The following is a 24,400-nucleotide window of genomic DNA, read 5'->3' as shown; positions in this document are numbered from 1 at the left end:
TGGATAGTGCCACTTTGTCGCAGTATTGGCTCAAACTCCTACAAGGAGGCCAGCAGAATTTTAAAAACTGACAGCAGTCAGGTAATAGTGTTCGGTCTTAGTAGATTTCTTCTCGCTGCTAATTTATTAGAATAAAGTCGGGTCTACATTTTTAAACCTTAAGGTTCAATTTTTATATTTCTCATGCTCATTAAACATACCAAAATGCGTTGGATGGCAAGGTATCTAAACTATAATATGAAGTACACCAACCATGTATTACTTTTTAACATTTCGTAGTGTATAAGTTTTAAAATTATGCCTTGGTGGTTACCCATTTAATTACTTTTTATCATGTAAAAAGGTTGTTTATATTTTAATAGTACATTTATTTAATGTGTGATGATCCTAAACCATAATTATAAGACTGTTATGAAATTCCACATAAACAAGAAGATGTATACCGGGATGACAAGAGCTCTAATTAGCATGTGATATCAAGTCGATTTCCCTTACCTACTCTGTGTTTTAGAAAATTATAAATTGTAATGAATGATTTTAATTGTGTATCTTTTATGATGCTATTGCAACGAAATAAAGATTATTGAATTGAATTGAGTGCCAAACAAGTATGGACTACGCTTCTTCAGAGCCCAAATCACAGCAAAGGCCGCCCTCTCAATGGCTCACCAACGTTTCTCTCTGGGGGTCAGCCTTCAGCTAATAAAAGCTACTGGCTGATCCTGACCTTCATCATTCAATTGTGATAACACAGCCCCTACCCCCAACTCAGATGCATCTGTTTGGACAATGAATTCTTTGGAGTAGTCTGGACTTTGCAGAATGGGAGCAGAGCACACGGCCTTCTTCAGGTCATCAAATGCCTTTTGACAGCTAACTGTCCAATGAACTTTCTTTGGCATTCTTTTAGGAGTTAAGTCATTCAAATGGGGTCACTATAGATCCATAACCTTTGACAAATCTTCTGTATTACCCAGTCAGGCCCAAGAAAGCTCTGACCTGAGTCTGGGTGCTTGGAGCAACCCAGTCCATGATGGTCTGGATTTTGCTCTGCAATGGTTGAACCTGGCCTCCACCCACAAGGTGGCCCAGGTACAAAACCGGACTCTGCCCTATGTGGCACTTGGTGGCCTTGATAGTGAGGCCTGCTTTCTTCAGTGCCTCCAAAACATTTCTCAGATGGACCAGGTGATCCTCCCAGGTGGAACTAAAGACAGCAATATCATCTAGATATGCTGCACTATTGTCGTCCAAGCCTGTAAGGACTTTGTTCACCAACCTTTGAAAAGTAGCAGGTGCATTCTTCAAACCAAAGGGCATAACCACAAATTGGTAGTGCCCACTAGGGGCAGAAATGCTGTTTTTGGCTTTGTATCATCAGCTAGTCTGATCTGCCAGTAGTCAGCTGTCTGGTCAAATGTGCTCAGAAACTTGGCTGAGGCCAAAGTATCTATGAGCTCATCTGCTCTTGGAATTGGATGAGCATCTGTCCTAGTGACTGCATTGAGACCCATGTAGTCAACTCAGAGCCTCATCTCTCTCTTACCACCCTGGGTGTGAGGTTTAGGTACCAAGACTACTGGACTAGCCCAAGGGCTGTCTGAGGGTTCAATAACTCCCAATTCTAACATCTTCTGTACTTCTGTCCTGATACAGGCCCTGACATGATCAGGTTGCCTGTAAATCGTATTTCTAACAGGCAGACTGTCCCCAGTGTCTACTTCATGAGTGCACCAGGTGGTCTGGCTTGGAGTCAGAGAGAACATGTGTCTGAACTGATTGAGCACCTGTCTGCAATCAGTTTGCTGCTGGTCAGTGAGGCTGCCTGCCAAGGCTACACCATCAACTGAACCATCATCAGGGTTCTGAGACAGCTGGTCTGGGAGAGGGTCACTCTCCTCCTCGTGTCCCTCGTCTGTAGCCCAGGAGCAAGCCCATGTCTGCCCTGTCAACATATGGTTTCAATCTGTTGACATGAAGCACCCTATGGGGGCTCCTGGGAGATCCAAGGTCCACCAGGTAGGTAACCTCTCCCATCTGCTCAATTACTGTAGGATGGCCACTCCACTTGTCTTGTAGGGCTGCTGGGGCCACAGGCTCCAACACCCACACCTTCTGTCCTGGTTGATAAACAGTCAACACAGCCTTTTGGTTTAAATCCTTGCTGAAATGAGCATTGATTAGGGAACAGTGCCCAAGCCCTGATGAACTGGGCCTTCTGTTGGGGACACAGTTTAAATCCTTGCAATAATGAGTCTTCAGGTGACAACAATGTCGAATTCTTGCTGAAGAGCAGACAGCAGAGCTTAGGTCCTGACTGAAATCCACACAGGCTGCATCTATTAGAGTTCTCTGTGCCATTTTGCAGTCGGACATTTAATATAAGAATGACCTTATACCCGCCCTCAGGGCACCCACGCTGCTGCAGCCCTTGACGCCACTCACCTTCGAAGGGCTTGTCCAGTTGCACCCAGTCCTTCAGGATGAGGTTGCTGTAGTCCTTCCCCAGCCAGAGCTGCTGGTTCTCATCCAGAGGGGGGCAGGCGGCGCTGAGCAGCTGAGAGACACCATTGCAGCTGGCTTCCTCCATGCTGGTCTAGTGGGATACAAACCAAGGCAGGCACTGTCACTTCAGGCAGGAGTAGCTCTCTGGAAAGCAAGGAGGAGAGGGGGGAAAGACAGACAGACACAGACAGACGGAAAGAGATGAACCAGACAGTTCAGAGGCAGAAGAGGAAAGAAGCCAGGCAAAAATTCACATGAAATGAAGCAGCAGAAGGAGACGGCAGAGGCAACGTGCTCAGATCTGCCACAGCTTCACCAGCAGAGAGTTCAGTGACTGGGAAATGCAAGGGCAGCGAAGGTGCAATGCAGCTAAGGGGGAGAGGTAGTCATGGAGAGAGTGAGGCGTAGTCTAGTTGGTGGTGGCGGGGTAGGGTTGCTGTGACGGGAGCAATTAAGGAGCAATGTCGCTAAGATGCAGAGACAGAAGAGACCCAGTGGCACCTGCGAAAGCAGACAAACGCCCCACTTCAAAAACACGCCCTCAGAATCGTAACTCTGCTTAGTTGCTTCCTCAAAATAGTACGGCATTAACCTAGACCCAGAATCAAACCCTTGCCAGCAAATTTTATTAGCAAAATATTATGGGGCAACCATTTACTTCTGGTAAGCCGGGTACAAGAGGAATATCAAACAGTGGTCCCCTCAGAGGAAGATTGAGAGCCCATACTTCCCTGGCCTTCAAAAGAATTGTTAACAACCAAACATATATGTATACAGTTACATGTATGTGCTTTTTAAATAAAAATGGCCATAATGTAGGTGCTCCAACAATCGGCACAGTGATAGTGAATAGTGAAATAGGTGAGCGTGTGCTGCATACAAGGCAAATACTGTAGGCCACTTCGGATTATAAGATCTTTAAACAAGACTCAAATTTAGAGCACAGTTCCCAAATGTTACAAGAAACGCCAGTCAACAGAACAATATGTCGGCATTTCGACCCCTGTGAGCAATTCCCAGTGCCTTCATCAGGACAACTGTGGAATAATCCTGAATTAAAAATATATCAATAAGTCTGCCAATGTCAGGACAAATATATAGATCTGCTGAAATGTCTGGGATTGGACAAATCTTTTGGCAAATAATATTAAAATGGGTTTGAAATAATAAAACTAACCCAGTCTTATAAAAACATGATGACATTTTTGCAGGGAGATATTTATATAACGGTGAGATTTTGGCAGTCTGCATTTTTAATTCTACATTTTTTAAGTGTATGTTTTAATAAGGAGCTCTTTGAAACTTAAATTGGACAAATATCATGCAAGCCCATCACCAACAGCAGAGGAGTTACCTCTGATGTTAATTTCAAGATAACAAAAGGCAAGATGTAATGTGGCTGAAAGTTTATGAAACTCACAAAACAGCCATGAGTCAAAACATCCCGTAAAACAGTCTTTACAGGCCTCAGATGGACAATGTGGCGAATATGATGCAATGAGGGAAGGAGAGTGGACTGCACGCAGGGAAGCCATCAGTTCATGCTCCTGAGTTGGCGCAATCGAGGTGTTACTGTGTCCAGCAAGAACCATCACCTGAAAACCCTCACCACCAAATATACCTCTGATCTGCCCTACCTGGTGGGCTCTCCTCTTACCTGCTGCTCGGCGTGCAGGCTTTGGAAACAGTGCGCTGGGACGTCGGTGAGCTGGTAATCGTGGTTATCCCAACGGCCGTACGCCAGGTCCAGACCTCCGAGAAATGCCACGGACTGGTCGATGACCACCATCTTCTCGTGGTGGGCCCAGAGAAAGATGGTCGAGGATACGTGATCTGGATGACGCATGACCTAATGAGCAAGAGGGGACAGGGAGAGAAGGGACCCCAGGAACCATTAGCAAGTACAAGGTGATGGCAATAGGACACTTGAGCGGCTCCGTCTAAACAACTTCATCTTCTCATGGCTCGTTAAAACCCTCTGTAGGAAGCTGCGCTGTATATACAATACCAAAGTAAGATATAGTGTTCACAGAGTCCAGAGGGTCCCCACAGGCTTTACAGAGGCTAATGTAGATGATACTAATGCTCTCTTTTGTGGTAGTGTTGACGAGCAGTTAGGCTTATCAGTAAGCTGTGTTAAGCATTTGTTGTAAACACTCGGGCAAGAAATGATTACACACACACTCAGTGACTAAATCCAAGACCAATTGTTTGTAAAAATTACTTTTCGTATGTTTATTACTTGGAACCAATTATACTTTGTTGCAGTAAAATACGTTTTTCAATATCACAGTTTTTCAGTATAAAAGTGGACACCGGGGGTTTTTCAAGCAGTTCAATGTTAACCTATGGAAGGAAACAATAATGTGATTTCACAGGTAAGTACACAACCTACAATTCCAGTCTTCGGGTTTAGGATCAACACTGGTCAAGGGTCAGGTAAGTGTAGAGTCTGTACCACCAGTGGCACTGGGGCGGCCGGGTGCAAAGGACAGATTCGGTCACTGGGGCGCAATGTTAATCAATGGAGACTTGGGGCACTCAAAGAGGTGCTGGTTGAAGGTAGGTAAAATAGGAGCTGGGGATCAACCTCTGGGGGTTTAGAACAGCACTGAAAGGGGGGGGGGGGGGGGCATGAGGCAGCACCAAACACACACCCTCTGCGTCACAGAGGCGGTCGGGTGCCGAGTGCCAACACAGCGGCGGTAGCCCAATACAAATCAATGGAGAATGAAGATCTCAAACAAAGGCTGCAGGCTCAGACCAGGAAGATGGAAGGAGGGAACCAGTGGCTCTGGGGGTAAGTTGGTATGTTGAAGGTCACCTGAGCACTATTAGCCGGGCTTCCCAAGGCCTGGGGGCTGAGGGCATAGGGGTTTCCTTTGAGGTTGGAAGATACTTACCGGAGCAGGTCGCGGTTAGGGGGTTCTTTGTGTTGAGGCTGCAGGCGTCGTCATGGAATCCATGAGAGGTCATTCTGGGATGGGCTCAAGCTCAGGACCACTGAAGAACGCTCTTGCGACTGGCACTGGAGCTCTTGGTGTTGGTTTCTTTGTAGGCATGGCCACTGTCCTCTGGAGTGCTTGATCTTTGGGGAAGGCAGGCAGTTCTCCCAGGGTTTTGGAGGGGATTAGGCCTGCAGGACGAGTTGCTATTTGTAGCAGGTTTCTTTGAGGACAGCGACAGGCCAGTAGGGCTGGGGCCAAGTCAGTTGTTGGCTGGAGTCTTCACTGCTGGTACAGGTCTTTGTTACTTCTTCTTTAGGTCACCAGGAATCTAAGGATCAAGGTTCAGGGGTGCTCAATTTAGGGGTGTTACAGGTACTGCCAGGTAGTAGCCAATAGGTTACTTACCTTTAGGGTGACTAGACCCTTTGCATGTCCACTCTCTTTGGGAATGGCATACCCCTAATCCTATTGACTGAAATCCTAACAAGCAATATGGAGGCTTTTCAAAGCAGGGAGTTACTTCAGCTCAGGACACATTTGGAGTGGTCCTGGCAGAGAGGGGACACACTGTTCCCGCTTACTAATTTTCCCGCCAACCTTGCTGCCAAAAGTGGGGCTTGGTCAGGGGGTGGGCATCTCCACTAGCCAGAGAGGCCTTGGCTAGCAAAACAAAGGGCAGGAAGCCTTTGAGGCTCACTGCCCTTTAACGCTGTGTCCTGCTTGGGGGTGGGTGAGAAGCACCTTCACCCAGAGCAGGCTCTGTTTCTGTCCCACGAGAGCAAAAGGGCTTCCACCTCAGCGGGTCAGAAACATGTCTGGAAGTGCCCGGGTGGTGAAGACCAGTCAGCTTCACACTAGCAGTTTGGTAGGTTTTCAGGGGCACCTCTAAGGTGCCCTCTCAGTGCCCATATTAATTAATGCATGTTAGAGCTGGCACCTTGGCGTGAGTCTCCCTTCCACTTTTTGCTGATGTGCCTCAGATGTTTTGCTGGTGTTAGCTGCTCAGGGCACTGTGTCACTGCCAATCAGTGCCACAGTGCAAGTGCTCCCTATGAAAAGTGTACCTGTAATTGACTTCCCTGATTGGCTTATTTGGTTTACTGTCAGGCCCCAAAAAAAGTGCACCAGGAGTGCCAGGGCTTGTAAATACAAATGATGCCAGTGGGCCTGCAGCACTGGTTGTGCCACCCACAGAAGCAGCCTTTTAAAATGTGTCTATTTCTGCCATTGCAGAACCTGCGTGCAGTCTGGTACTGTCATGCTGGCTGGGCAAGTGCACACACTTGCCAGCCTCTAAACCTTCCCATTGCTTCATATTAGTCACCCCTATGGTAGGCCCAAGGCCAGGGTGCATTTTAAGCATAAGGTAGGGCAAGCCCTGATGTGTGTGGCATGTCCTAATAGTGAATTACAGCCAGTTTTGTTTTTCACCATTGTAAGGCTACCTGTTCTCATAGGCCAGGATGGGTTGCTGGAATTATTACACTCTATAATCCCAGTAGGCTCATGGAACATGGTAGAAAGTCAAGTTTAGTATGCCTGAACTCAGAATAATAAAATACTTATTTTAGTAAAGTTTATTCTAATATCCTGCGCTTGCAAATGCTACTTTTAGAAAGTTAGCATTTGCTTGCCTGACTATTTCAGCCCGCCTCTGCTAGGATGTGTATCTGCTGCTGGTTTCTGTGAGTGACAGGGCTGGGGGATTCCAGGGGACAGTCTGGGCTGCTAGGTGGTGAATAGAGGGATTACCCCCCCCCCCCCAGATAGGTGGGAGGAGTGCCCCTTGACTCTGAATAGGGCTGTGCTCTGCGGAGCGGCTGATGTCCCTGCCCTGCACCAAGAAAGAAACAGCCAGAGGCTCAACAACAAAGTGCTTCAAAACTGGGCTGAACCAGGTTCAGGCCCCCTGGCCTGGAAAGACAAAAGAAACTGTATAAAAGTAGGAGCCCTGCTCCTAAACATTAGATCCTGCCTTCGCCAAGAAGAAACTCTGCCCGACAAAAGGACTGAAGAAAAGCTTTTGATTTCAACTTGTGCTGAACTCAGAAATCGATCTCCAAGGGCTTGGACCTGAGCTTGCCCCCTGACCTGAGCCCCGGGACCATTGGGCTCATCTCGCCTTTGCCCGTCGACTGCTGAGCTGTGGTGTTTTCCTCCCTCGCCGGAACGGTAATTTCTGGTGCCCTCGCCCCCTCCTAGGGCCGTGACACTCCGGAGTATGGCCGCCCCTGCCCGCTGAGAGCCCCGCTAGAGTTCGAGCCGCTCTCTCCACGCTGTGCCGGACCGCCCGCTCCCCTGTCACCTCGCCTGCAACTGGAGCGCGCTGTGAGCCCCTCACCCCTCCCGCCGGAATTGGACCGGAGCGCATTCCCAAGCCCCGGACGGCCCACACTTTTAAAACATACTCGGCCGCCCCGCTCTGCCCCCCTGCGTTCTAAAGGGCCGCGCCGCACCCTGACGAGCCTCTGGTACGATCCATACTAAGAGGCCCCGTGCGTCGCCTGCCTGCCCGGAGAACCCTACGCCACAGCTGACCCAAAGGTACGTCTTCACCCCCAACGCGTACTGAAGAAGTGCGAGTCATCCCCCACAAGAGTACGCCTCGAACCGGCCGGGTTCACAGCGTCTAAGCACTCAAAGGTACTGTATTTCTCAAGCAGGAGTGCGCACCGGACTCGGGGTCTGCAACGTTTGTTTTTCCCGCAGCTTGAAGTGATCCCTGGTACGCCGCGTACAGGGCAGAGGCTCCGGTACGTCGACATTGCACAAACGCGCCTTACTCCAAGTGCTCACATCGCCCCGTGCGCCCCTTATGGAGAATACGCGGTGTGCGTGAGACCCTCTGAAAGACGCGCCATCACTGTACGAGTCGCACAGGAGCAGTACGGTTCGCACAGGCCTGTAAAATCCAGTGTTTGAACAACGCTATTGTCCTGAAAGAGTGGGGAACCTGTCTGAGAGATAATTGAACTGTTACCAGCCTTAATTGAACTTGCAAGTGAAACCTTCCTGCAGAACTTTAAAGAATCTTGTTGATACCAAAGTACTGTGGCTCCACTTAATGTTATATTGGTCTTGTATTAAGCCTGCAATTACCTACTCCTATATTTTTATAAAGAAGACCTATTTTTACATAACTACGCCTGGTGTCCTTTTGTGGTGGGTGTTATATTGTTGTGTGTGGTTATAAATGCTTAACTAACTGACGCCCTAGGATTAGCTTTGTCTGCTCGCGCCACGCAACCTAGAGGGTGAGCAGGGGTTATTCTAAAGGGTGATCCCCTTAACCTGCTAGAGGAGAGGGTCCCTGTTTGACACAAGTGCTTACCTGTGCCAACCAGAGACCCCCAAATCTAACAATCCAACACTGGCATCAGTGTGGGCTCATCAATCTAAGATGTTTGGTACCAAACATCCTGGGATTAGGTGACGCCATCATGGAGCTGTGGAACTCTCGTTGGCAAGCTCCCAGCCCATGTACTCAGCATGGCTTCACCGTGCACTAACAATGCACTTAGACATTATAGGGGCATACCTGCTCTTGCAGTTATGCCTTCACCAGAGGTATAGAGCACCCTGCCTTAGGGCTGTGAAGCCTGCTGTAGGGGTGATTTACCTATGCCCCTGGTAGTGATGGTAGGCCTGGCACACAGGGACATGTGCCAGGTCGACTCTTCACTTTTAGTTGCACCAAAACATGCAGGCTGCGGTGGCAGTGAGCAGGAGTATGGTGCGGGGTCTCTGATGGTGGCATAATACATGCTGCCGAACCAAAAGACCCTCTCTGGTCACAATGCCCTCAATACCACTAGTACCTTTTACAAGGGGCTTATACGTGAGACAGAGGTGTGCCAATTGTGGGAACAATGGTACACTTTAGAGAAAAAGAACACCTGGTTAGGTGGCACCCAGTACAGCCAAAGTTGCGTCAGATACCAGGCAAAAAGTGGGGGGAAAACTGCAACAGAACCCCATTTTCCTACACCCAATATACATTAATAAACATCCCAAAGCTTTCATTACAGAGATTTAAAAGCTCAAATCCAGGCCGTTCACACTGCTCAGACCTGCCACCAGGAATATTTTAGCACCTCCACACAAAATCCTCAGCGCTATCCTCTGTATTCCCCCATCCCTGTTGCAATAGAGCCTTACACCCAGATTATTTGAAAACCTGTGGCTTGATTCCTTCTAGATGGTTACCAGATGGTTCGAGGCATGTGGGCTGCTAAATGCATATCTATAGCATAGATCGCCGCCTAGTGTTGGGTCCGGATGATTGCACATTGTTGTCCTGGAAGAGTCTTCGAAGTATCACGAGATAGGTGGCTCCTCCCCTGGACTACAGTGCGCATGGGCATCGACTCCTTCCCCAGATAGTTTTTTTCCGCCATTGGGTTCGGATGTGATTTCGACATCTCCTGTTCGGAATCTATATAAAAACTCTTTCTAGGCCAAAAGGCCTTCCTTCACCCCGTCGGTATTGTTCGCGTTCGGTCTCGTGTATACTCCAACTCGTCGAGTCGGATATCTGAGGAGTCGGGTGACTCTTCGGTCATCGAGGCCCTGTCGACGCAGCAAGACTTTGCCGATACGACGATGGAACGGAGTCCGTTCAAACACTGCCCCGTGTGTGGTTCTAAGTACCCACACATCGACGTCCATCCTGTGTGCAACAAGTGCCTGTCGCCGGACCACGACGAGGCCAACTGTATGGCCTGTTCGAGATTTAGATCGAAGAAAACGATCAAGCTTCGGCGCGTGGCACGCCTCGAGGCCCAGCGATCGGCCCCGGCACCGGTGGACATCTTCGTGGACCCCGAAGCAGACGAGCAAGAGCTTCAACTGCAAATTTCACCAACATCGGCGGAGGTCGAGGCCGACTACGGAGAAGACGTCGAGGGCCAAGACCTAGAAGAAAACGTCGATGAGGTAGGGGACGACGAAGAAGCATATGGGGCCATGGAAGATAGCTCGGAGGAAGAGCTATGCCCCGTTCGTACTCTTACAAAGGCTCAGGTCGCGGGATCGCCACACGGCCTTACCCAAGACCTTACACCTCGATCCACGGCCCCGCCTTCCGGCCCGGCTACGGACACCTCAGCGGAGCCGCCATTACCTAAATCGAAACTAAAAACATCGGTGTCGACGAAAACAAAGATGGACGACACGCCATCGAAACCGAAGACGTCAGCTCCACCATTGACGCCGTCGTCTTCGGAGGCCTCGAAGCCTAGGACGCCTGTCGATCAGGCAAAGGTGCCGAAAGTGGTCAAGGAGCCAAGCTCGAAGAAGGTCGTCGAGCAGGGGTCGAGCAAGGTGATCGAGTCGAAGTCAAAGAAGACTGTCGAACCGACTTCAGCCAAGGCTACCGCACCAACAGGCAAAAGGGCCGTCGAGACAAAGTCGGCAAAGGGCACCGAGCCGAAGTCCCGACGCAAAAGGCAAAGGCTGCCGATCCGAAGCAGTGGGCGTCGACACCTGTGGCCGTGGAAGGCGGCCGAAGCGCAGTTGTCGAGGATACGTCTGCGCCTCCGGCGGCTCGACAGAAGTCATCGATGCTCGGGTCTTCCCCTGGGGGTGGACCGAGGTCATCGGTCGGGTCGACGAAACCATCCGCTTCTTTTACGAAGCAGGTCTCGGACTCCCTCAAACGGATACGGGACAAGGCGTCAACGTCGGAGCCGAAAACGCCCTCGGGACCAAAGCCAATGGTCCCACCGAAGAAGACTTCGATGCCGATCCTCTATACTCTACCACCGAAGGTAGCGCCGAAGGCCTTTGCACCACGATCGGTGCCCAAGGACTCTGAAGGGTTGAAGCAAACTCAACTGAGTGGAGGTTTTGGTCATCAACAACCTTTATTAGGAGAGCAGTCGGAACATTTCATCGACGCCGACACGGGAAAACTCACACTCTACAAGAGGAAAATTACATCACAGCCTTTGGAGTCGTTTGTAATACCTCTAAAGAGGAAAAGACCAGCACCAGAGACTCCAGTACTTGTTGAACACATTCCTCCACAACCTAGGAAGAGTCCACACCTTCACCCACTTGCTCAGATGCAGATGAGGGTGAGCAAGATGAGGAGTACAATTTTCCCGAACACACAGACCCTGATGAGCAACAGGACTCGTGGATGGACTCTGGTGATCATGGGGACCAGCAAGCTGTCCATGACCCTCAGGTTTATGGTGTGAAAACTTCTCCCACTGAAGACTCTGCGGCATTTAATGCCTTGATTGAAAGGGCAGCTACAAACCATAAAGTGGAGATGCATGCTGACCCTGTGGAAGTTGACTTTTTATTTGACACTTTCTCTGCTGCCGAAAAAACTGTGAATACGCTTCCAATGCTCAAAGGGGTCCTCCAGCATGCCACAGACATTTTAAAGGAACCCACGAGAGCTAGGGTTGTCAACCCCAGAATAGAGAAGAAATACAGGCCGGCACCTGGCGACCCAACTTACATACGGGGCCAGTTGCCTTTGGACTCTTTAGTGGTCTCTAATGCCCGCAAGAGGGCGAACTCCCAAACAACGGGTGAAGCTCCTCCCCCGGACAAAGAGTTGAAAGTGCTGGAGGCATCTGGGAAAAGGGTGGCAGCACAGGCAGCCAACATCTGGCGCATATCAAACACACAGGCTCTGTTAGCCAGATACGATAGGGCACACTATGACACCTTAGAGCAGCTATTGCAACACCTTCCAGACGAGTTTAAAGAGGGAGCTGAGATGCTTATACAGGAGGGCAAGCTCATCTCCAACGCTGCAATTAAATGTGCGCTCGACATTGCAGATACGGCAGCGAGAGCAATTAACACTAGTGTGATGTTGAGGCGTCAAGCATGGCTCCGCATCTCAGGGTTCAAGCCAGAGATACAGACTACTATCCTCAACCAGCCCGTTAATCCAGACAGACTATTTGGCCCAGAGGTTGACACCACCCTCGAAAAAATCAAAAAAGATACTGAGACAGCTAAATCCATGGGTGCTCTTCAGTCTCAGCAATTCAGAGGGAACACTTTTCGTCGCTCAAGCAATCGAGGTGTTAACAGAGGACACTTGGCACAGCAGACGCAATTCAGTAAAGGTGGGGCGCAGTCCTCGTACCCCAAACAAGGTAGAGGAGGTTACCGAGGAAACAGCGCCAAGGGCAGGGGCAGAGGCAACAACAGTTACCGTTCCTCTGCCGCCAACAAACAGTGACTTCCTGTCACTGCCCCCCGACCATCCAACACCTGTCGGGGGGAGACTCCAACAGTTCCTGCCAGTCTGGAAGTCCATCACCACAGACAGGTGGGTAAGGAAACTTATCCAGTTCGGTTATTGTTTGGAGTTAACGTCCACTCCACCCAACATACCCCCAAGACAACGTCCTATGTCAGCAGAGCACTTGCACTTATTGCAGCAGGAGGTTCTTGTGATGCTGCAAAAAGGCGCAATAGAGCTCGTGCCAGTGGAGGAGGAAGGCACAGGGGTGTACTCCCTGTACTTCTTAATCCCCAAAAAGGACGGCTCACTCAGACCGATCCTGGACCTCAGGCCTCTGAACCAGTACATTCTTTCAGAACACTTCCACATGTTGACACTGCAGCAGGTTCTTCCATTGCTAAACCAGGGAGACTTCCTCGCAACCTTGGACCTCAAGGATGCTTATTTTCACATACTACTCCATCCATCCCACAGGAAATACCTCAGGTTCACCATACAAAACAGGCATTACCAGTTCAAGGTCCTACCCTTCGGAGTGACCACTGCCCCCAGAGTGTTCACCAAGTGTCTGGCGACAGTAGCAGCGCACCTCAGGAGACAGAACATACATGTCTACCCTTACCTAGACGACTGGCTCGTTCAAGCCAAGTCGGCACAGCAGTGCGCCGCAGACATGTCCCACACCATTCACCTCCTTCACGGTCTGGGATTTTCACTAAACTATCCAAAGTCGCACCTTCAGCCAGCCCATGTGCGGCAGTATTTGGGCGCGACGATAAATACTCTGGCTGCCACAGCTCAGCCAAACCCAGCGAGGATCGACAACATCCAGTCGCTCATCCAGAGGTTCAGACCGCAACACTCACTCCCAGCGAGAGTGTTCATGCAGTTGATAGGCATGATGGCCTCCTGCATCTTCATAGTCCCGCACGCACGGTTGCATATGCGTCCACTCAAAGAATGCTTGGCGCATCAGTGGACTCAGGCTCAAGGACAGTTGAAAGACCTAGTGTTGGTGACCGGTCGGGCATACAACTCTCTGCATTGGTGGAATCCACACAACCTTTGCAAGGGCCGACCGTTCCAAGAGCCTGTGCCACAGATTATCCTGACGACGGACACATCTCTCCAAGGATGGGGAGCTCATGTGCTCCACTACACGGTGCAGGGTCTATGGACGACGCAGCAAAGGAGGATGCAAATCAACTATCTAGAACTGATGGCAATCTTCATGGCACTCAAATCCTTCAAAGTACATCTGTGCAACAAAGTCGTGTTGATCCGGACGGACAACATGACAGCCATGTACTACATCCAAAAGCAGGGAGGTACACACTCTCCACAGTTGTCTCATCTGGCTCAGAGCATGTGGAAGTGGGCCATTCAGAGGAACGTCTTCCTCATGGCGGAACACCTCCCGGGCAAGGACAATCAGATGGCGGATCTGCTCAGCAGGTACAGCCACCAAATGCACGAGTGGGAGATACATCCATCAGTACTCCGCCCGTACTTCCAGCAATGGGGTCATCCAGAGATAGACCTGTTTGCCACAAAGGAAAACGCAAAATGCCAAAGCTTTGCCGCCAGGTTCCCTCACCCACAGTCGCAGGGCAATGCGATATGGATGAACTGGTCAGGCAAATTTGCGTACGCTTTTCCCCCAGCACCTCTCATTCCGCTGGTGGCAAGAAAACTAAGGCAGCACTCGATGACGCTCATCCTGGTTGCTCCAACGTGGGCACGCCAACCATGGTACACCACGTTTCTAGAACTCTCCGTGGTACCGCATCAAAGGCTGCGCCTCACACCCAGGTTCTTGACGCAGAACCATGGCGACATTCAGCATCCAGATCCGCAACAGCTCAATCTGGCGATCTGGCTCCTGAGGTCTTAGAGTTTGGCTACCTTAATTTGCCTCCTGAATGCGTGGACATCATCCGGGAGGCAAGAAAGCCCACTACCAGAGCTTGCTATGCAGCAGAATGGAAGCGGTTTGTCATTTACTGTACAGAACACAATATCAACCCGCTAGATGCATCCATCCCTAACATCATCTGCTATTTGTTACATCTCTACAAATGCAATCTAGCATATGCTTCCATTCGGATACACTTATCCGCCATAGCGGCTTATCTTCAGAACAGACAGCATCTCTCGGTTTTCAGAGTGCCTGCCATTAAAGCCTTCCTGGAAGGACTGAAACGGGTCATTCCTCCCAGGACCCCACCAGCTCCAGTATGGAATCTCAATTTGGTCCTCACCAGGTTGATGGGCCCACCTTTTGAGCCTCTACATTCATGTGAGATTCAGTTCTTGACATGGAAAGTGGCTTTTCTCATTGCCATCACGTCTCTAAGGCGTGTTAGTGAGCTACAGGTGCTCACAATACAAGAGCCATTTATACAAATTCACTCAAACAGGGTGGTGCTCCGCACTAACCCCAAGTTCCTTCATAAGGTGGTGTCGCAGTTTCATGTCAATCAAACAATTGAACTGCCCGCATTCTTTCCAAACCCAGAAACAGTAGAAGAAAGAATGCTCCATACGCTGGACATCAAAAGGGCGTTAATATACTATATTGACAGAACACAACAATTTAGAAAAACACAGCAACTCTTTGTTACCTTCTCAGCCCAGCACAAAGGCAACCCCATTTCCAAAGCAGGAATAGCCAGGTGGATCGTTAAGTGCATTCAGATTTGCTATCTGAAAGCTAAGCGCACTTTAACAGGCCCCCCCAGGGCACACTCCACACGCAAGTTGGGAGCCTCCATGGCATTCCTAGGTAACATTCCTTTGGAAGACATTTGTAGAGCAGCCACATGGTCTACACCACATACGTTTACCAAACATTACTGTGTAGATGTGCATTCCAAGCAGCAGGCAGCTGTAGGACAGGCTGTTCTTAAGACACTTTTTCAGACTTCTGCAACTGGCACGGGCGGCCGCCGTTAATGGAGGGACTGCTATGTATTCTATGCTATAGATATGAATTTAGCAGCCCACATGCCTCGAACTGAATATGCTACTTACCAGTATGCATCTGTTCTTGGCATGTAGGGCTGCTAACATTCATATCGCCCGCCCTCCTCCCCGGCGCCCGTAGCGGCTGCAGACTTTTCTTGCAATCAATCATTAGCATGGACAGCGCTTACACTATTACACTCCATCTTTGCCACAATGGCTAAAAACAATCTGGGGATGGAGTCGATGCCCATGCGCACTGTAGTCCAGGGGAGGAGCCACCTATCTCGTGATACTTCGAAGACTCTTCCAGGACAACAATGTGCAATCATCCGGACCCAACACTAGGCGGCGATCTATGCTATAGATATGAATGTTAGCAGCCCTACATGCCAAGAACAGATGCATACTGGTAAGTAGCATATTCATTTTTGAGCCCTGTCAACCGTTTCTTTCTAGGGTGCTCTCTGACGGGCCAGAAACTAGTTACTTTTCATCAGTGAGAGGCACTACAGACTTCCAAGAGGGGAGGTTACAGGCTGCTGCATGGCGCAATCTGACAAGACAGGATGTTCTTATCTTTAAAGTGCACGTTTTGACCAATCAATGTAAGTTGACGACCTGGGCGATATGGTTAAACTTTCCTCATGAAGACCAGGGTCTAGCAGTGAAGTGTTGGGCAGCCCTAAGTGGGTAACAAGGTTTGGAGCACCCCTGCAAGCGAGGCGTTGCCCAAGTCCACACCTGATGCATCCAACATGCAGCCGCTGTTCTGGATGAGCGGAGTGTGGTACGGTCGACACTGGCTGCTTATGTGGAGAAGCAAAGAGCCCAGAGTGAAACCAGAGAGTTTACTCTAGACTACAGGGAAGTGACTTCAACTCATCAATGAGTATTGGTCCATGCTCGGTTGGTTCTTTGGTCCATGCTCGGTTCTTACGTTTCAGATCAAGAGAAAGAGCCATCTGTTTTAAGCATCACAATCTTACCAGCGTTTAAGAGCAGAGTCTGGTGAAAGTGAAGAGTAAGACGAGGCCATCACTTAGGAAGGATGCTTCTAAGTGTATGTCAACGTCATCCGCAGTGGATTTATGCAGACTCCCAACCCCTTGAATCACAAAGTCAACAGCTCCAGATATAAATTCAATGGAGTCTGCCATTCTTATGGGGCTTCTACTATATAGTTAATCTCTCATAGACCGTTGAGTACGGCTTATCGCTAACCGAGACACCCGGAGTGTGGAGGTGAACTTCTCCACAGCCCATCTCTCAGCCTTCTGCACAACTGGGGCTTTTATAAATCACATCAGAGAGGGACAAAGTGAAAAATGTGAATTGGGAAAAAGAAAGGTAGGGAAGGAGTAAGAGGAGACTGTGGGCAGGAAAAGAATTCAGTTTCAGGTGGGTTTAGCTGCAATGCAGGAAAATACATGCAAGAGTGTGTTGCAAACATATAAGAGGAAGGTTGTCATGAAGAAGGGATGAAAAAAGAAAAGAAGGCAGAGAACCATCAGTGCAAATGTACCAAGGAAGGAGCAATGAATCAGTAGAGGTATGGATGGAAAAAAGAAGGGGCTCAGGACCGACCCCACTGGTACCTCCATAGAAAGGAGGAAGCATGGTGTGTGGGGAACTATTAGTCCAAGAAACAGAGTGAGACAGGAGAGATAGGAAGAGAATCAATAAAGAGATGCGAAAGAGATAGTGGAAAGCAGGACAGAGTGGTCGACTGCATCGAATCCAGCAGACAGATCGAAAAGAACGAGGAGGGAGGTAAGTAGAGTAATGGGTGGAATGAATGTGATTAAAGAGAGCAAAAAAACTAAGAGATTAGGAGGAACTGAATGATCATGAGGAGGCTTCTAAGGGGTAGTAGAAATACAGTGTTTCTAAAAGCAGGAAGGGACGGGCCACGTACAAGCGGACGACTAAAAGAGCATAAAGAAAAGGAAGATGAAAAGACAGTGCTTTGGGTAAGGAGGCTTGGACAGGATCACAGGGGTTGCAGCAGCATTGGCAAATCTAAGGAAAAAGTGGAATTCTGAGTCAGAAATAGGGGATTATGAGGACAATGAGAGATTATTCATAGTAGAGATTGGAGGAGGTTGACTCACAGGAGAAAGGTTAACCCATTGCATGTAAAAATCTATTGGGTAAAAAGGTTAGCAAAGTCAGAAAGAGAAAAAAAAAAGAACAAATGTGGGAGAGTGGAGGCAAGAAGACGAGAGGTGGTGAAGAAGAAGCGCTAAGGTGAGCAGAACGGGAGGTGATTAGATTCTGATCGTACGTATCTTCAACTGAGTCCAGTTCATAGGTGTGAAGGCTTGGCAGTTCGGTCTGGACTGTTCCTATTGGAGCAGGGTCAAGGCTGATTTCCATATGTCTGGGTCCAAACTGAGGTGGCATTGTGGGACAAAAACACAATGGGTTGTAGTGCTACCCCAAGCGATTGCCAGTGGTTAGACTAATTGCAAGCATTCCTCCCATCACCTTCTGTACGTTTGATGAGGGGGGGATTAGTCGGGAGCAAACAATGAAATAAAGATGAAGAGGAAAGGTTATTGGCTGGAAAAAGTAAAAACCAAGCATTTACAATGCAATGGTTTCGCCTTTGGAAAAGTTAGAGCTATTGGCATTGCTCACACACAGAGCCCCACACACAAATACACACACACAGAGCCAGACACACACACACAGAGCCAGACACACACACACAGAGCCAGACACACACACACAGAGCCAGACACACACACACAGAGCCAGACACACACACACAGAGCCAGACACACACACACAGAGCCAGACACACACACACAGAGCCAGACACACACACACAGAGCCAGACACACACACACACAGAGCCAGACACACACACACAGAGCCAGACACACACACACAGAGCCAGACACACACACACAGAGCCAGACACACACACACAGAGCCAGACACACACACAGAGCCAGACACACACAGAGAGCCAGACACACACACAGAGCCAGACACACACACAGAGCCAGCCAGACACACACAGAGCCAGACACACACAGAGCCAGACACACAGACAGAGCCAGACACACACACAGAGCCAGACACACACACAGAGCCAGACACACACACACAGAGCCAGACACACACACACAGAGCCAGACACACACACAGAGCCAGACACACACACAGAGCCAGACACACACACAGAGCCAGACACACACACAGAGCCAGACACACACACAGAGCCAGACACACACACAGAGCCAGACACACACACAGAGCCAGACACACACACAGATCTAGACACACACACAGAGCCAGACACACACACACAGAGCCAGACATCCATTCCTAAATATAATATTTCTACCATGAATAGTTTGCAGGTTTTGCTCTGAAGCATCTGGACGCGACATACCATATTTTTCGTGAAATTGTAAAATAAAGGTTGATCGGGATGTGATGCGAGTTCTTCCCATTAATAGTGCTACCCATTCACAGCAGTCTAGCGGAGGAACAGGCGACCTTTCTGCAACATCCGTCTGGGATTTAACTCCTGCCGCTCTGAAGCACAGCAAAAAGAAAACAAAGGGAGCGGGTGCGGCGTAACAACCAGAGCTGGCGACTTTAGAACGGAGGAACCAGGTTGCAATCTCGGCGTGGGCTCAACATCCTGGGACTCTGGACAAATCACGTAATCTCCCCGTGCTTACAAAAATTAACGGGTCCTTGTGTAAGGTAACTGGTGCTCGTGTAAAGCGATCCAATACCGTCGGGTCGAGTTCATGCTATTTAAAACAGCAACAACAAAAAGCGAAAAAGCTGCCCAAGTATACAAACGAATGAACATTAATTAAAACAAGTGAGCTATTGAGGAGGGTGGGGGCAGTTGTAGCCGACACTGCATTAAACAACGAAGTTCACCAAGGATCTCCTCCACTCTGTGCCCGGCAAAGCGCTTTAATTGCCAAGTCGGGCTGAGCGGATTCTGTGGCCGACTGAAGGATCCGAGTTTTCAAGCAGGGAGGGTTGTAGTGGGGGAGGGTTAGTGCACGAGGGGCAGGCTCCGAGCACATAGGGCAGGTTACAACAGACCCAAAGCAATGGTGCACGAGCCGTGCACGTGGTAATGTGCATCGCACTCTACACGCTTTCCCTTCTTGGCGCTGTAATGAGTCTTGGTAAACCGAGGCACTGGTTGGACCGCCCGCATTACATCTATGAAAGCTGTGACTCGAACCCGTGTCCAGCAGTTTACACCGATCAACTGCAGACAACCCGCGGAGCTAGCTTAAAAGCCATTTATTGTCCTACAGGCCTAGTTTATGCTACGTACTAGAGAGTGTGCGCTTTCGGGGAGGTAAACTAAGGTAGTATTCCCCCCTCCCACACCCCCGGGTGCCTTTGGCAGTCCGCCTGCAGCGGCCGTCACCTCCCTTTCAGACTTGTGAAGCTGGCCGGTTTTAGCCCTTTCCTCGAGCCTTGCCCCGGGACCTTCAATGGGGGAAGTGACAATAATAATAACAATAAAACTAATAGAAGCACAATATAAGATAGCATCACTTTTAGTGAAATTAAAGCGGGAGGGGGGTCGGGAAGGCTTCCTCCGTTGGCGGGGGGGGGGGGGCAGGAACGGACAGCGGGAGTGGTGGGGTCGGGAAGGCTTCCTCCGTTGGCGGGGGGGGAGAGCGGCGGGAACGGACAGCGGGAGTGGTGGGGTCGGGAAGGCTTCCTCCGTTGGCGGGGGGGGGCGGCGGGAACAGACAGCGGGAAGTGGTGGGGTCGGGAAGGCTTCCTCCGTTGGCGGGGGGGGGATAAAAACAAAAGTAAACAGAAAAAAATACATTACGAGCGAAAACGTCAAAATACGTAAACTTACAAAGTGAAAACACATTTATAAACACAATGCTCCTTACCTGATTGCCTCGTGGGAACTCGAATCTTGCAGCCAACTCCAACAACAGAAACTTGTACAATGAAGAAAACAGGCCGACTCAAAAAAAAAAAAATAACACACACCCACCGCCGCGATGGCGATCCGAAGTGGGTGGAGAGGGAAAAAATCGCGGGAACGCCCCCGAATCTGGTCCGGCCTTGACGGACAGATCCGGCTCCCAATGGCTAGCCTCCATTTATGGATTTAGCCAATGGGAGCCGGGGGACGTTCCCGAAGTCCTTATTGTAAGCAAAGGATTTCGCCTGCGCCGAAAAGCTGCGCAGAGCGCAGCCTTCGGCAGGCGAAACCCAAAAATTAACGAGTACTAGGTGAGGTTCTGAAAGTGCACAGTGAAGAGACCCTTGTGTATTGGGTCTGCACAAGTGTCCAAAGGGCAGAGAGTTCAGTACAGATTTGCAGACATGGCTATTCTAATAGCAAAACGTGCCATCACCATGAGATGGAAATCTGCTTCTCCTCCCACACCTTTTTCTTGTCATGCGGAAATGAGCCGTTGGGGCACCGCAGAGAGTGCGAATATTAGACAAGGAGAATTTCGTGGCCTTCGTAAAGTGCCCATCTCTCTGGAATGGGACCGGATGCTGGAAGCCTTGAAAGCTATAGATCCACCGGCTACTCCAATATCTCAGGGCGCACCCACACAACCCACAACTCCCACATCCATACTAGCTAATTCATCCGAACCCCTATAATGCCATATCTTTCACAATATTTCCATACCTAGGAGCATATAAATGTATATTATTAGTACAATTGTATGTTTTTAGTTTTTTTAGAGAGAGAATATAACCTTCTCATATGAGCATGATTCATACGGCGCCAGCGGAACGGGGGGAGGGTGGTAGTTTCAGTTTAAGATATAGTCGTTTATAGTTAATCGCATAGACACGAGTTGTATAACATGTGACTATCTACAAAGGTACCCCTAATTCATTATTCTTGCTACACCGCTGTAACGTACAATGTTATTAAGTATAATTGTTCACATATACGCTTACAGTCTGGCTGTATAATTCTATCACAAGACTACTGGTCCAAAACTACATTTTTTATTGTCAGCTGTGCATCTCAGATGCTATAAGAACTATTAAAAAACTCAATAATATTGTGTTTAAAAAAAATAAAAGTGAATAGACCCTTGTGTACTCTGGCACGCGGGATGTCAGGACTTATCATGAAATGAGGAGACAGAAAACGAGTATAAACATCGTGACAACGGGATACACCGGCACTAAAGCCGCCTGGCCACCTACCTTGATATTGCGGTGCATCAGCATGAGCGCCCTCTTGCTGTAGCCGCTGTTGATGCCCAGGGCGAGCTCCACCTCCTTGAAAAGAAGGATGCAGATCCGAACCCCTTCCTCCTGCAGGGAAGAAAGGACCAAGCGTCAAGGACATCCTCAAATGCATTCATAGGAGCAGTGAATGTGCATCAAACAGAGTATAGTATTTGAACTTAGGAAAGCCCCAACATTCGCGTAAAATGAACATTTAGATTTTTTAATATATGTTTGAGGATGAAATAAAATATGCAACCATTTCTGTATGAATGCTTGCGTCAGTATTTATGTATTGTTTTTGGTTTCAATTAATCGAAATCGCTTAAGTCTGATTCCCTGGCTCCAGTCATGAGTTAGAAGGCGGTCCCCAGCTGGATCGGCAAAGGTTCAAGTTTAAACTAGGACATGGGGAGAGGCACTTGAAGGTGATTTTCCAGTGTTCTATTTTATAACATCCACAGCTACGAACAGGAAATGTATGCATTAAATAGGTATCTCCCCCTGCAGAAAAGTCAACATTTTGAAATGTCTGGAGAGAAGGGAACTCAAGCGCTGGTTTGAGAGTCACACAATATTTGCATGATGGTAGAGTCAACTATTGACACAGGCCGTAGGGCCAATTTCCAGGCCCACTGGGCCTCAAAGGATTGGGTTCTCTAGTCGAGCCACTGTGGGTTTCCTAGGAGTACGCGACTCAGAAGTGAACTGATTACACTTCGGTTTGGTGTTTCTCTACCCTGTGACGACAGCTTGAGCTCGGCTTTACGATTGTTCTTATCCGAGTTTATACAACACGTGCCTTATCATTGATGAGAAGATTAAAATTGGCCTAATATTTGGATATACAACTTCGGAGAAAAGTTTCAAATAGAGGATAGAAGAATGGAAACCAGTCCTTGAACTATTGTGCTACTTGGTTTTGTAGCCCTGAGGAAGCCCTTTCGGGTGAAACGTGTTGGCTGTGGCTCTATATATTGCTCATCCTTTTGAAAATGAAAAATGAAAATGTGGGATTCTTGTAAAGCGCACTGTTACTCTACCCGAGTGTCCTGGCGCTGTAGACCGCTGGGGAACCCGTCCTGGTTTTCCCGGTGAGATGGTCCCTTTCTGGGTATCTCCAGGGTGAAACCAGGCATCCCTGGCGTCTGTGGGGGGCCGTTGTAGAGATGAGGCAAGCTTAATGCCCAGAGTTGCCGAGTGTGTTCCCTGGTTAGAGTAGGCACTGAGGCGAGAAGTATCGAGTCCGTTGACCCTGGTCCAAGATCCTGCCGCGTCGGGAATTGAACCCTGGTCCTGGGCCGTTCTCTGCTTACAGGTCTGCCGCCTCTAACCAGTGAGCCACACCACTCCATTAAAGAAGAAGTTTCTACATCTAAGACTGTGAAGATTTATCATTTCTGGCATATTATATGCCACTTGCCTTGTGCGCCTCTGTGCTTTGTTTACTTTGGGTCTACTATGAAGGTTACGACCTGAGACCATCTCTGCAGAGGGTCATTGTCATTCACCATTCCAATAGGGGCGACGGTGTGCAGTGTTACATAGAGTTGATGACAGGCATGAAGAACTGCTTGAATTCAGTACTGCATTACTCCTACTACAGGTGGAAGTGGAAAATCACTGACAGAAATTAAACTCTTCAGGGGACAATGAGCCATGCCTACTTTAGGGTTAAAATGGCTTTCATGATATGAAGACTTTGAGGGTTCTATGAAAAGATTTGCTGAGATCCGTAGGTGATGGGAGGTCTCTGCATGGACATCAAGAATGGATATTTTCTTTGCAGGAGTTGGTGCCTGATCAGCCAGCCATCCCGGGAGGGGTTCCATGTACCCACTGGTGGCACAGATAAGCCCCACTACATTGTAGGACATTGGTTTAGATCCACAGAACTACATTTAATCTAAAAACTCATGTTTTGTTAATTCTAGCATCTGACAGGAAGCTCAAGGGATATCTCGTTGGTCAAGAATTGGAAAGAGGCCTCATTCTGAAGGGATGAACAACGCAAGATGCACCGGTCTCAACTTCCCAAGGACAAGATGAAGGTTTAGCTCAAAGATCTAGACAAGGTCAAAGTCCACTTCATTGTAAGTAGGAAACAGCAAATGCAGGAACCTCATACTTCGTCATGAGATGATGGTTACAACCATCAGATCCTCCAGAAATTCAACCAAAAGTCTCTTTAAAATTTTGAATGGGAATTGACCGAAGGATCACTGGAAAATCATGAAAAACATCAAAGAACTCAATGTGACATGGGTTCAGGGGTGATAACTGACAAAACTTTCTACTGGACATGGAAGGTGCGCTCTCGGTGTGGAATGAACGAGGAGACCAGTTTCCTTCTCTAGAAGTCTGCACATCCTTTTCCTTGAAATACTGCAGTGAAGGTGCGTGCTGGCCTCCAACTTGAATATGAATTTCGCCATCTATGATTTCCGAGTCATCTGTGGCAGGTTGAGGGCAGGATTATCCTGAAGACAGAAGGACTAGATGTTTATATTTGAGGCCTTGAAAGGACTGTATCATTTAGTGTTCT

The 24,400-nt window shown here is 48.8% G+C and overlaps 1 protein-coding gene across 1 annotated transcript in view; it reads right to left on the bottom strand.

The window, feature by feature from the left end:
- Positions 1-24,400, bottom strand: part of PLD2 (phospholipase D2) — a 372,737-nt gene that overhangs the window by 118,476 nt on the left and 229,861 nt on the right. Inside the window, exons 14-16 of the mRNA XM_078670622.1 lie at positions 21,832-21,942; positions 4,163-4,354; positions 2,446-2,596 (exon numbers count right to left, since the gene is read on the bottom strand). Of these exons, the coding sequence (XP_078526748.1) occupies positions 2,446-2,596; positions 4,163-4,354; positions 21,832-21,942 (454 nt within the window). The remainder of the gene's footprint in view (positions 1-2,445; positions 2,597-4,162; positions 4,355-21,831; positions 21,943-24,400) is intronic.

Source organism: Lissotriton helveticus, chromosome 12 (genome assembly GCF_964261635.1).
Source record: "Lissotriton helveticus chromosome 12, aLisHel1.1, whole genome shotgun sequence".
Lineage (NCBI taxonomy): Eukaryota > Metazoa > Chordata > Amphibia > Caudata > Salamandridae > Lissotriton > Lissotriton helveticus.
Note: the sequence above shows the minus strand (reverse complement) of the source record. Positions and strands in the feature narration are given on the sequence as shown.